Source organism: Felis catus, chromosome B4 (genome assembly GCF_018350175.1).
Source record: "Felis catus isolate Fca126 chromosome B4, F.catus_Fca126_mat1.0, whole genome shotgun sequence".
Lineage (NCBI taxonomy): Eukaryota > Metazoa > Chordata > Mammalia > Carnivora > Felidae > Felis > Felis catus.
In genome coordinates, this window is record NC_058374.1 from 126281224 (window position 1) to 126295000 (window position 13777).

At 48.5% G+C, this 13777-nt stretch overlaps 1 protein-coding gene across 4 annotated transcripts in view; it reads left to right on the forward strand.

The window, feature by feature from the left end:
- RFX4 (regulatory factor X4) overlaps window positions 1-13777 on the forward strand; it is a 164620-nt gene that overhangs the window by 114841 nt on the left and 36002 nt on the right. For all 4 annotated transcript variants that reach the window (XM_019835449.3, XM_045062265.1, XM_045062266.1 and 1 more), the window contains 5 exons: window positions 1198-1298; window positions 3439-3497; window positions 7368-7512; window positions 11709-11803; window positions 12232-12349. In XM_019835449.3, the coding sequence (XP_019691008.1) occupies window positions 1198-1298; window positions 3439-3497; window positions 7368-7512; window positions 11709-11803; window positions 12232-12349 (518 nt within the window). The remainder of the gene's footprint in view (window positions 1-1197; window positions 1299-3438; window positions 3498-7367; window positions 7513-11708; window positions 11804-12231; window positions 12350-13777) is intronic.

The window sequence follows — 13777 nt, forward strand, 5'->3', positions numbered from 1 at the left end:
TATTGTTGGATCTGGTTGGCTAATATATTGTTGAGGATTTTTGCATCCATGTTCATCAGGGAAATTGGTCTATAGTTCTTCTCTTTAGTGGGGCCTCTGTCTGGTTTTGGGATCAAGGTAATGCTGGCTTCATAGAAAGAGTTTGGAAGTTTTCCTTCCATTTCTAAGAGGGTTTATTTTTAAGGAGGGACATGCGTGGTGAAAGGAAGAGGTGGGATATCCTGGAGAAGGGGCGGTTAGTGACATGGGGTTCCTGAGGAGGCAGGAGGGGATGACACGGAGTTGGCCCTTGATTCTGTCAGAGTGGCCGGGGAGGAGAGCTGTGTTGTGGTGGAATGCTGGAAAGTTCTCCCTTTGCCGCTGTGTTCCCTGCAACATGGGAGTGGTGCCCACAGCTGGTGGAGGGTGTGCAGGTGGGTGGGAGGGTCTTGGAGAAGGTTGGTAAAGAAGTGCAGAGTTAAAGAGTGAGAAGGCTGGGGGGACTGCCTTGGGAGGAAGTTGGTGATCAGGGTCTGACAGGAGAGTCCATGGGACACCGCGAGAGCAAGGTAGGCAGTGTTGCCGGGGGGCGAGGATGGTGTGGACGCTCAACACGGGCTCTGAGGTCCCCGTGGCGGCCATGCCAGAGGAGGAGTCCATGGACAATGCGTGACCCAGCCCATTGTGTTCACAGTGAGAGCCTGAAAGTGGTGCACAAGGTCTCCCAGATTCTCATCTCGTGCTGCAACCTGCTGTGCCCTCACCCTTCACCCCCTTCCCCCAAACAGCCGTGGGCTCTCTACATCAGATATGGTTTCAAGGTCAGGGATGTTTGTCAGTGCAAAGACAGGCTGTTGCTTCCCAGTTCCTGCCGAGTGGCCAGAGGCTGGGGCAGCCAGAGCTGGGCTGGGTGGGCCAACGCTTGGGCAAGACTGTCTGCAAAACAGTGTTCCCAGGCTCATGGCCCCCTGTCTGCACCATCTTGCTCAGAGTCCAGGCACCATGTCCCCTGGTGGCCACCGTGGGCACTATGCAGGCCCTGCTCAGACCCACCAGTGCTCGGTGGGGCTTGGGCCACCCGTCCTGCCCCTGAGGTTACTGCTCCCATGACACTGGTGCAGCCAGAACACCACCAGGGGAAACCAAACCCTGTCCGGGCCTATCGGGAGGACTAGGCAACACACCGCGGCACTTAAAGTGGATCATTTCTCTTTCTAGCTTAACTCAGGTGATCCGAAAGTTTGCCAAGCAGCTGGATGAGTGGCTAAAAGTGGCTCTCCATGACCTTCCAGAAAATTTGCGAAACATTAAGTTTGAATGTAAGTACTGACTTTGGGAGCTGAGGGAAGGGAGAACAACGTTTTAGTGCCAAACGTTTTACATAGGTTGTTAACAAAATAATAACAACAACAGCTATCATTTACGGTTTACAAAGCACCAAGTATTAAGCCTAGCGCTTTTCCTGCATTAACTCACTCGATCCTCACAGGAGGTTTATTACAGGTGGCACCTTTCTCCTTTTGTGGAAAATAGAACAGGCTTAGAGAGGCGGTAAGTAGCAAAGGCAGGATTTGCTCCCGGGTCTGTCTGTTGACACCAAAGTTTCTGCTCATCACTGCCATCTCCTCTCATTAATCCTCATGCCTCCTCTGTGATGTAGGGAACAGTATCCCTATCCTGCAGATGAGGCTCCGAGAGGCAAAGAAACCTCCCCAAAGCCACACGGCCATGCAGCTGGTAAGAAGGGTCCAGGAGTCAAACTCAGGTCTGTCCGACTCCAAAATTCGGAGATTTCCCAGAATCCCCTGCCCCCAAAATGGTGGTAAGAGGGGACAGAAAACCGCTTCAGGGCTTCACATATTCAACTCTCTGCCTAATGAGAAAGCCAAATTAATATTTCTCCTACGGGGATTAGGACTGTGATTTTTTTTTTTTTTCTGCTAAGCATCACCAGCCATTCTGTATCATTAGTTTTGCCTGAGAAAACTGGTCCTATTTCGCTTTCTCAATGTTTCTGTACTTGTGGGAAGACTCATGTGCTATTAAACAAAGATGATATGATTTTAAGCAAAACAAAGTTTTAAGATATGTTTCTTAAAGCACCATTTGAATACAGCTTGCCATTCTTGCCCAGAATAAGTGCCAGCAAGGAAAATGAAGGCGATCAAATTACCCTCTCTCTGCAGGCAAAGGGAGCCCTTTGAGACATGCTTTGAGGCCGCCTGCAGTGCCCATCACCTATTGATAAAGCCTGCTTTATTTCGCAGCCCTCAGTTCTTTTCTCTTCGTGAGCACTAAATTCCACATCACAAAGTTAAAGAAAAAGTAATTAAGGAGAAGGATTAACGATTGATCGGTCTGGAAAATTAGAAGTTCATCTGTGCCCCGAGCCCCCCACCCCCGCCACTCCATTCCTCCACCCCACGCCCTATTTTTCAAACCAAGCTGGCTCTGAGTACAAATTAGAATAATCCCAGGGAAATTTCTGTTTCTTGACCAGTTCAGAAATTAATGAGAAGAATGCCCTGCACCCGTTTTAATTGTGCTGACCAAACAAACCTGTTGAAAGTTGGCAGCCTGGAGTTCTGTTGGGCCCTCCACCTGTGGGTGCCTGCAGGAACCCGCTCTGCCCAGGGAACCTCGGGTGCACTTGGAGAATGTGCAAGGAGGGGAAACACACGCCATTCCAGACAGCTCTGCAGGAATGAAGACCTGGGACTGGGACGTGGCTTGCCTGCTGTCCTGAAATCTGCAGATTTAAGATCACCCCACTTCAAACCATCAGCTATATACTCTCTCTCTCTTTCTCTCTCTCTATATGTATATAATATATATATATATATATATATATATATATATATATATATATACACATACACACACACACACTATATCACTATAGTAAACAGGATCATCAAAACATGCAAATAGATCATGGAGATCATTTGATAAAAATGGCCGATTATGAATGCAAAGCCACATTCAAGGTGCAGCCCAGGATTTCGTCCTAAAAGCGGCCCCTAGTGCCACACACCACTGAGGCTCAATCAGGTTTCCCTATTAGATATACTACTTTTACAGGGCCCTCTTCAAAGCTTCCACTCGATTCCAGCAATTATTTATGGGGAGAAGTGATGGAGCTTGCAATTAGCGAAATGAAAGACAAGTAAATAATTGCTTTTACTCACGGTTGATTGACACCACTATTTCTCACACCTGCCAGTGTGGCAGGCTGGTGACTTTGAAATATGTACCCCAAATATCGCCATTTTAGGGAATAGTTGTCCGCATGGGAGAACAAAGAATCAAATGCAGAGTTTTGCCAGTGGGTGCATAAAATGGGGTTGGACGGTGAGACAAATTTAGGGAAATAAGCTACTTTTTAATTCTGTCCCTGGAAAATCCAGGGTGGGACCATACAGCATGCCAATATTTTAAGCTAATGCTTTTCTCTTGCAGTGTCGAGAAGGTTTTCCCAAATTCTGAGACGGCAGACATCACTGAATCATCTCTGCCAGGTATGTGTCCTGTGTCATGTGTTCTAATGACCACGAAGTCATTGCAAATGGGAGACAAATCATGAAAACAACTCCTGAGAGGATCTGTCAGGGTATGGCTGTTTAATAGTTTAATACAGTACAGTAGGTGCTTGATACACTCCTACTGTTACCTTTAATTTCTACTGATAAAGAATAAAAACGTTAGGCAATCACTAAATAGTTGAGACTAATACACAAAATAATTTCTGATGTCAGTTGCCCCTTAACCCTTCAGACATATTCTCTGGTGCCCAAGCTTGCGTTTCCCTTCAGTAAATCGGGATTTCTCAGCCACCGTTGACATCTGAGACTGGATAATTCTTTGCTGTGGGGAGTCGTTTTGTGCACTGGAGATAATTTAGTAGCATCCCTGGCCTCTACCCACACGCGAGTGCCCAGATGCCAAAAGCACCACCCACCCCCAGGTACCACCCTGGTTGTGACAGTCAGGAATGTCTCCAGACACTGCATCCCCCCCCCCAGTTGTGAGCCACAGAGAGAAATGATGCAAACAGATAAAGAGCATGGTTTGTTTGTTACGTATGTGTCATTCAGAAGAGTTCAAAGCCTGTGCACAGTATGTTAAGTATTTGCCCACTTTTATTTATTTTTTCCAGATTTTTGTTCTTTTTAGCACAGAAGTGACATATGCTTACTATAAAAAATACAAAAATAACAAAAATGTGTACAATGAAATGTGGAAGAGCCCACTCTTAACTCCTTAGTTGTAACTTGATGGTATAAAACCTTGCATTTGTACCTTAAGGAAGGGAATCTTAGTCTATTAAGGCAGCCTGTAAACATTCATTAAAATATCAGTGATCTCAGGGGCACCTGGGTGGCTCAGCCAGTTAAGCTTCCGACTGGGTTCAGGTCATGATCTCACAATTCCATGGGTTCAAGCCCCGCATCCAGGCTCTCTGCTGTCAGCATGGAGCCTGCTTGGGATCCTCTGCCCGCCCCCATCCCCCAACCTCACTCTGCCCCTCCCCTGCTCATGCTCGCTCTCTCTCTCTCTCTCTCTCAAAAATAAACAAACATTACATTTAAAAAGAAATATCAATGATCTTAAAGCAGAAGGGGCAAACTGGTGGCTGCAGATGGGCCCTCAGGTGGGTGGTTTGCATGTGTTCCAAACTTGTTTTTACTTCCTTATTAAAAGTTGAAACTGGGAGATGATAGCAAAACAGCCCTAGCACCACATTTCTGAGGTCAGGGATCAAGTGGATGGGCTGAGCTCCCCAGCAGGCACTGTGCTCCCTGTCAGCCCCACTTCCTCTCATACTTGGCTGGCCCACCTCACTCACATTGTCACTTGCCTGCCCTCTCTGTGTTGGGTTTGCCTCCTCTCCCTTATACTGCTTGTTCTGGGTTGGTGCCAGTTATTCAAGGTCAAGGTTTCTGCTTAGAGTGGCCTGAAGGAAGCCTCCCAGCCGGACCGCGAAAATACAAAACTACACCCACAAGCACTCACTCTTCCTGCCCTGCCCCTGGTGTAAATGGCACAGTGGGTGGTTTGAAAACCAGAAGGAAACGCTTCTGTGTTTCTGCTTCCTGGGAGAGAGGCCATACCTGGGCACTGTTCAGGATGGGGCAGAGGCTGACAGATTAGTGGGATTTGGGAGAGAAAACAAATATTGGCAAAATAGAAAAACACTGCCATATGTCCAAGGGTATATGCCTTCTGGTTCTTTCCCCAGCTCGGAAGAGCTGGGCTTGGGATGTATCAGAGAACTAGGCATGGCTTTGGTGCCTCCCTCCTCAGCTCAGACAGTTTAGGAAAGCCTTTGACCCTTTAATGCACGCGTAGGTAAAAACATCCATATCTGTACCTACAGCCATCTGCACACACCTGTGCACTCTCTCCACTTCCCACACAGACAGTGCATATTTTAATTCGTATAAATGCTACCTTTCCATCTTCACAGGACAGCGCTCAGACACATTTCTGGATCGCCAAAAGGAACTGGGGCTGGTGATAGGAATGAAACACCATCAAACATCTTAACTAATATGCCAGCAAGCTTTCCTAAACACATACAAGTAACACTTAAACCCAGGCTCTAAATACCCAGGCCCTTTCAGATACACTAAGCAAGCAACTTGGCATTCCTAGCTCAGCGGTTCATTCCACAAAGTCTTTTGAGTGCCTACTGTATGCCAGACACTGTGTTTAGTGATACTTGCCCTCAGCAGAAAAACAAAAACAAAAACATTTAAACAAAAACCAATTAAAAGTGATAAGTGTTATGAAGGAAACAAAGTGGAAATAGAGAGTAATGGAGCATGTAAGTCCAATTTAGATAGAGTGCTTAGAGAAGGCCTGTCCGTGGGTGTGACATTTCAGTTGTGACGTGATGGCAGGGTGAGAGAAGAAACCTCTAGCTGGCAGGGATGCCATGTGCCACGGCCCTGATGTGTCCCTGCCTCACCACAAAGAGAACAGATCCAAATAACAGTAGCTCCTTTATTGAGTTCTTACCCCCTAAACTGTGCCCTTTGCAAACATTATCTCAGGGAAGGTTCCCTGGTGGTCTAGTGGTTAGGATTTGATGCTCTCTCAAACGTTATCTTAAGGAGTCCTCAAATGGCAGCCCTCCTTAAGAGGCAGACACTAGGACATCTCCATTTTATAGATCAGGAAACAGAGATGAATCTGTTAGCCTGCCCCAAATCAGTCAGTTGGTTAGCAGCAAGGCCAGGATTTGAACTAAGTATATTTTAGTCCAGAATACCAGACCGTTACATTTAGTTGTTTTGATTATCATTAGAGACTAACCCAACTCATATATTCATATATTCATATAGTTTAGGCCTCTGACCTTCAAAGAATTCTGCAGTGATTTAAGCAGGAGTTTACTTGTCCTTGGACAGTTTGTGGGTAAAAGGGGTTATCAGTATTTACCTTTGTCTGGAAATTCACAAGCATTAAGAGACTTTTAATGTCCATTGTGTATTGGAAATCTTTTGTTTTCCATTTTATAAAGACATTTTTTTTGAATATGCAGGTGAAGGAGATGATTCTGGAAATGTTTCTTTACTTTTATCAGTATTGTTCCAACTCGGTGGTTCCAAATATTGTTCCAACTTGCAAATTTAAGTTTTCCAGTCATGAGGGTTTGCTGAGGAAACCACAGGTTAAGCCTGTGCTGGAGCATGTGCGTGCATGCACATGTGCGTGCACATACACACACACACACACACACACACACACACACACACACCACATACATATTAATAAGCAACTGAGTCTTAAGGTGTTGTCTCCCTTTCCTTCCCTCTCAGTTATTCATACTTGTTTTCATCACTATAGTTACCTAAAAACCAAAAAGCAAAAATAGAAAGCCAGACCATAAACTGCTTCAGAATGCATTCATATGAAAAACACACGTTGTAAAATTTGGGGGATTAAAGCTACCATAGGCCCACGGGTAGCAGGTCCATTCCCAGGTCTGAGCCCGTTGCTTCTCAGGCACTAGAGACACATCATTAAGCACAGAGCTCCCATCCCACAGGCTTACATCAGAAGGCTGACAGATCTCTGGGCTTCATCCCATTGTTCCCCAGGGGTCAAGACCAAAGGGACTGGGAACAGCAGGGTTTGGTCTAGCCTAGGCCACCCTGGAGTAATGTTTTATAAAGATGAGAAAAGAGAGCCACAAGGGAAAAGAGTGTATGGGTCTTCTGAGTTATGGGCTTATCTGCTGATTTCCTGAAATTGAGTTTTCCTTAGTTAATTTCAAAGTAGTTTGCAAAATACCATATTCAGATTCATTAAAAAGAAAATAACATGCAGGGGTTTTAACCTAACAACCCATGAGCTAATGAGTTGATTGGATTGGATTATAGGCATCTCGGACAGTAATCCACAGTGCAGACATCACATTCCAAATGCTGGAAGACTGGAGGAACGTGGATCTCAACAGCATCACCAAGCAAACCCTCTACACCATGGAAGACTCCCGCGACGAGCACCGGAAACTCATCATCCAGTGTAAGATGTTCCACCAAGGATTGTGGCTTTTCTGGTTTTGTTTTTAAAAGAAAGAAAGAAAGAAAATGTATCTTGGTAAATATTTAAGTGAGAGTCCCACCCTGTCCTTCCCCCTAGGATCCCTTCCCTCTTATTGTTCCTGTTAAATGGGTCAGCCCAGATGGGAGGGCTAATTGATTTAAAAGGACGTGTGTCAACATGGCTGGGGAAAAGGGGGCCTGGTCCACTTGGGCAGCACACAGTGTTATGCAAAAGGCTCCGGATGTGACCCTTCGGTGCCAGAAATAGTTCCATAGGTGGCATACAAAAATGAGAACAAAAGCCTGTTGTCTGTCTGAGTGTATTTCAGCCTGGAGGCAGACGGGTTGCCTGTTTTTCAGCAGAGGGTCAGTCAGCCCACCTATTGGCAGGTGAACCTTTCAATCACAGTAAATGTTGGAGAAGGAATGGATGGTGGTTTACTTCTGTGCATATATGTTCACGTCCCTGTGGACCAAGACTGGAGGAATACTGCTCCTCGTGTTCTCTGGAAAAGGTCAGGTTGGTTGTTCTTAGTAGTGGAGGACTTGAGGAGGCCAGAGACCATGACCGCTGTGAGCACATCTCTGCTGTTCCTCAAACGCCCCCACAGCCTGCTGCTCAGGGCATCCTGCACCCGGCCGCCCCAGATGGGGGTCTACTGGCAACTTCCTCAGTGCTCAGCCTTCCTTTCTCATGCCTCTGGAGGAGAGGAGTATGGAACGGTGAGTCCACACTCCTCCCACCAGTTCTCAGGAAGGTGGGTGCTGAGTATGGCTGGAGGTGGGGGGGATGTGACAGCTGGGGTGCTCTTACCTGCCGAGTGGGGTGAGGCCCCAGATCCTGACAGTACATTATTCAGGAAGCTGCACAGTGGCTGTATCCCGAGAAGAGGGGTCTGTTCTCCCAAGAGCCCCAGGCCCCTCAGATTTCCTGTATATGCCTTCTGTATGTCCTCTTGAGGGAACCTTCTTCAGCCAGCCTAAGCATGTGGCATTTATAAACAAGGAAGTTCCTCTTAGGGGCCTCTTTCCCACTGAGCCCTTTCCAAAAGCACCTGGAACAGCTGAAACCTGAACCCCTTGGACCTTCCCTAGGGCTTCTTCCCCAGAGCTCCATGGACACTGTCCCATCTTCCACAGCAGCCCCCAGCCTGCTTTCCCCTGGTAAGAGCTTTAGAGATGCTCCCGAAAATAATGACTGAGCTCACAGACTGCCTAGTCTGTGTCAGACCTACCACACTCGGGATCTCATTAATTCTCTACATCAGCCCATGGGGAAGATACCCACCCACCCCCGTTTTACAGAGGACCAGACTCAGTCCCAGAGAGTGGTCAGCCTCACCCCAGGCGACAGGGCTGCGCTCAAACCTGCGTGTCACCACCACGTACTGGTGTTGCCCACTGGGAAGAGCAGAGGAGACAAAACGATGAGATATGGGCAAGTCCCAGAAGCTGCAGGGTCTTTCCAAGTTCTTGCGATCATGCCTCCTGTTCTGTTTGTCCCTATTGCCCGCTACAAGGCCAATGGAAAGCACTGGTGTCTGCCCCCTAACAGCACTAGCCGTACCCCTGATGGTTGTGTCCCCAGGGTCTCGTCCCAGGCCAGCCATGGACAGGTGCCAGTAATGTCTAGGCAGGGCCAAACAGATGAGCAGAAACCCAGAATGATACGACTCCCAACAGCATGAGACCCCGCTGTCTTCCCCACTCAGCACCTTTTGTGGAGGAAAACAAAGGGGAAATGCACAGGGGAAAGTCACCATCACTTGCTTTGGGGACCAGGCTCTGAGCCTTTGCTGGAGCCCCTCGAATGTTACTGCAGTGTCTCCAAGAAGGAACTTTGGGGAGTTTTCTCTTCAAGTTCTCTTAGGCCCAGGATCGAACGGTACCTTTTAGACCCATGATCATACTCTTCTTCTAATGGAAGGGGGTGACGAGGTTCAGTCCACCTAGCTGGTTCTTGCTGAATGCCTGTCCTGGGCCAGGCACTGTGTTAGAAGCTGGACAAAAAGCAGTGAATAATATGGATACTGCCCTTCCCATGTAGAGCTTAGAGCTAATGGCCAATCAGAAATCAAACAAGTAATTTATGAATGGTTGAACATTTCCAAAGAGGACATGCCATATGATGCAGTGCCTGGAACAGGGGGGATTGAGCAAGGGCACCAGCCCTCAAGGCAGGTGGCCTGGCACACAAGCGTCATCCTGCAGCGCCCACCAGACAGCTGAGAAGTAAGTTCCTGAACACAGCTGTGTGCTGCACCAATGGTGTGTGTGCATCGACCTTTCCTTACAGCTAGTTGTCAAACCTACACGTTCCTGCTTCAGGGGGGTTTCCATCACCTCTGTGAATCAGGCCGTGCCTGGGAAGGCTCCCCTTAATTCGCAAGTGCACATCAGGACTTGGGCAGACTGATGAGAATAACTGTGGTAAGAGCAGACAGTCGGGGTGCCCAGCAGACCTTGATTCAAACCCTGGCTCCACTGTACTGTGACCCTGGCTTCCAAGTCTCTGACACGGGGACAATGTGGAGGGATTAAATGGGGCAGCATGCGCACCGTGTGGGTACCTGGCACACAGTGTGGAGCCGGTACAGTGCCAGGGTTAGGAGGCGAGCGTCGAGTCAGGCTGTGTTTGAAACCTGCCTCTCCTATTCGCTAGCTGTGAGACCTGCAGAAAGTCACTCACCTCTGAGTGCCTCCACTTCCTCATCTGGAAAATGGGAAGTAGAAATCATACCTGCCTTCTCGGGTTGTTCATCCGTTCATTCAACAAACATTTGAGCAACTGCTGTATCACATTCTCGAGGTTGCTGTAGGTGGGGTGAGAGTGTCCGTGTCATTAGGGAAGTGCCTGGCACACAGCAAGAACCCCGTAAATGTCAGCCGCAAGCATTTGCCTCACCACCTGTGAGGTGACAGTGCTATCAGGAGAACGGGAACATCAGGGAAGTCAGAGGCATGGGCTCCAGTCCCTGCTCTGGCCACCCTCACTTACCCTTTGCCTTTGAGGGGTCACTTCATCTCGTTGGGACATAGCTTCCTCGTCCATAAGAGGACGCAGATACCAATTCAGCGGACTTCTCATTCAGCCCCTTCTCATTCTAAACTGTCTGGATCTCCTGGCCCCGGCAGCTGACCTCCGTGGCAGTCCTCAGCTCAGGAAAACGGAATGCATTGGCCAGGCCCACAGAATGGGGCGACAGAAACCACCCAGGCAAATTTAAAACTGTAGAAACATGTGGGTCTGAATGCATGGTTTGGTTTACTGAGCTTCACATGTGTAAAAACAAACAAAACAAAACAAAACAAAACCACAGAAACGGCAATCAGAAGAGATGTTCCAAACCACAGCAGTGTTTCTGTTTTCTGCTGACTTCACCAATCACACAGCCCTTCCAGACTCCGTTACCTGACATGCAGCTGAAGACGGGCTATCAGTGGTACAATGGTCCTCCTGTTACTAGTGCAGAAACTAAGGGCGTGGAGATTGTCTCCTTTACGCTGTGAACAATAAGTAAGCATCTGCTACATGCCAAGCTCCGAGAGGCTGGTTAGAGCTATTTGCCCAACGTAGCTGTGGTTCAGAAGCCCTACCATGAGGCAGAGAGCAAGGGAGCTGCGATGTCTGTGCCCGTTCGTGCAAGGAAGCACGTCCTGGATAACGGCTGTGTGAGGCTAGGGACGGCCTCAGCTAAGAAAGAGGTCGGACAGAGAGCTGGCATGGGAGACACCCCCGCCCTCACAACCGTAACACAGCATCAGTGATGCAGTAAAGGTGGAATACGGATAATAAAATGCCGTGGAAGCACAGAGGATGAGCGATCAGTTCTGCTGGCGAGGGGCCCGGGGAGGGGAAAAAGGATGTCACAAGAAGGGCCATTTCGGCTGGGCTGGGCCCTGAGGAACCAGACGGTCCGAGCGAAGGGAACTGCCTGAGAAAAGCAGGGTTTGTTGGGGGGAATGCAAGCTATCCGTGGTAGCCGGGCTTTCCGGTGTTCACAGGCTGCGAAGATGAGCCTGGAAAGGTAAGTCGGGGCGTGCTTTCTGAAGTCTGAGTGCTCCGTTGAGGCTGGAGTTTTGTTTTTATTCAGTTTTATTCCTTTGATCTTTTAAGCTGTGGCTCTGTGTAGACACAGCTGCAGTGACGTGTGGGGGCTCTCCTTTGTTTGACAGTGTACCAGGAGTTTGACCACCTCCTGGAGGAGCAGTCTCCCATCGAGTCCTACATCGAGTGGCTAGACACCATGGTGGACCGGTGTGTTGTGAAGGTTGGTAAGCTGGAGCGGGAGGAGCAGCCCCGGCACTGCCCCCCAACACTCACCTTCGTGGCACTTGGGAGATGCAGAGCCCCGCACTGAGCTGTCTGAGCATTCCTCAGCAGCCACGGAGCCCTGGGGTTCTGAGCAGAGGCCTGGGCCCCCTCCGGAGGCGGGGGTTGCAGGAGGCAGGACCCTGAGTCTCCTTCCCCTGATTCAGCCAGGTCAGCGTCTCTCTTTCGTCTGCGGTGTAAACTGGGTCCCGACATCAGCTTTCATTTTCTAAAGTGAATTTTTGCTGGTAGAAACAGAAAGTCAAAAAGCCATTGTTCCATAGCATTGAACTTGGAGATCCATAAGCCTTCCTATCATTTTTCAGACAGACAGTCATAAAGGAAAGGTTGAGTTGACCCCTGTTTAAGCCGTTCACTTTCTTGTAGGTGGCTGCCAAGAGACAAGGGTCCCTGAAGAAAGTGGCCCAGCAGTTCCTCCTGATGTGGTCCTGTTTCGGCACCAGGGTGATCCGGGACATGACCTTGCATAGTGCCCCCAGCTTTGGTAAGGCCGCCCCAGCCCTCCTCCTATCCAAACCCTGTTTCTCTGGGTTTCATGCGTGAAGTCCACCTCTCCAGACTCAGCCGTGATCTCACTTCCTGTCCCTGGGCCCACAGGGACATCACCCTGAAATGTGTGTGTTCTGGAAGGACACATCATCATCAGGACTTCCGGGGAGAAAGATGGCATTGCGTGCTAAAAAGCATGCAAATTGGAAAATGCAGTTTCTCACACAGAGAGTACTATCTGAGCTTAAAGAGGAGTAGATAGCACTGTTTGTGCACCCCCGTTGCCGGGTGTCCCCAGTGAATCCTGCTTCCGGGGACTATTTTGCAGAATTCCACTGTGTGCACTTCCCAAGACTGGGAAGCAGAAGAAGCCTCTGAGTTTGAACATTTGCACATGGCTCGATTGACGCTCCAGCAGTGGGGAGAGTGGCTAAAGCTTCTTTAACAGTGTGCGCCAGTCGGATCCCTAGAAGAGGACTTTTACATTCTTTTTCCCTTGGGTCCTCCTCACCTCCCTACCCAAGTACACACCTGCTGCTTCCATTGTAAACGGGCCTGGAAATCTCTGCCCAGGGGCGCTTATCATGGTCTGCAGGCAGGAACCTAACACCAACTTGGGGTGATTGCTATGCTGCATTGTGGGATGTGGTTTTCTACTTGTCACTGGAAAGAATGGATGATGCATTGGGTCGAGGTCATCATTAGCAAAGTGAAGGGAAACTTTAAGGCATCATCCAGACATTTGAAATCTCAAAGTGCTTTGGCCTCACATCTCTAGGCATTTCGGCAAAGGGCTGTTGGTACGTTTTCTGGGTAATTGCGTCTTGCTCACTATTTTACTTTGCAAGCAGAGATGTGGTTTCATTTCTCATTATCTCCAATTAAGCCAATCAGCTCTGGATTTCACTCTGGGTTTAATTTGACACTTTTCCATCCAGCTTTTTATGGTCTTGTCACCATTTTCCAGTTGTGCTATACAACGGAGCGAGTATGTAGTGAAACAAAGGCGGCACTATTTTTTCTAAACAGCTCTGTCCATGAAAGACTGTGTTTCCCCAGTTGGAGAAGTGTTTTGTTGTAGATTTCTTTAATCTCCGCACTGGGAAGTTCTCTGCGCTGGCCTGCGCCATGGCTACAGATGGGGGTCGTCCTCTCTGAGCCGCGGATGGAAGTGCTCTGGTGGCTGCTACCTGGGCAGTGTCCTCAAGCATGGCGTTTTGATGACTTCCAGCTCGGCCTGCTTAGTGTTAGCACATGTTACCTCTGGTTCTGGGAAAATCACTTGTGCGTAACTGCTTTCAGTTAGGCGAATGTTTGAAAAATATTTGAGATTTTTTTCATTGCTTCAAAATCAAAGAATCAACAGGATCGCACCTGTCGATATACATACATAACACACATCCACAAAGCCAGCATCCCTTTT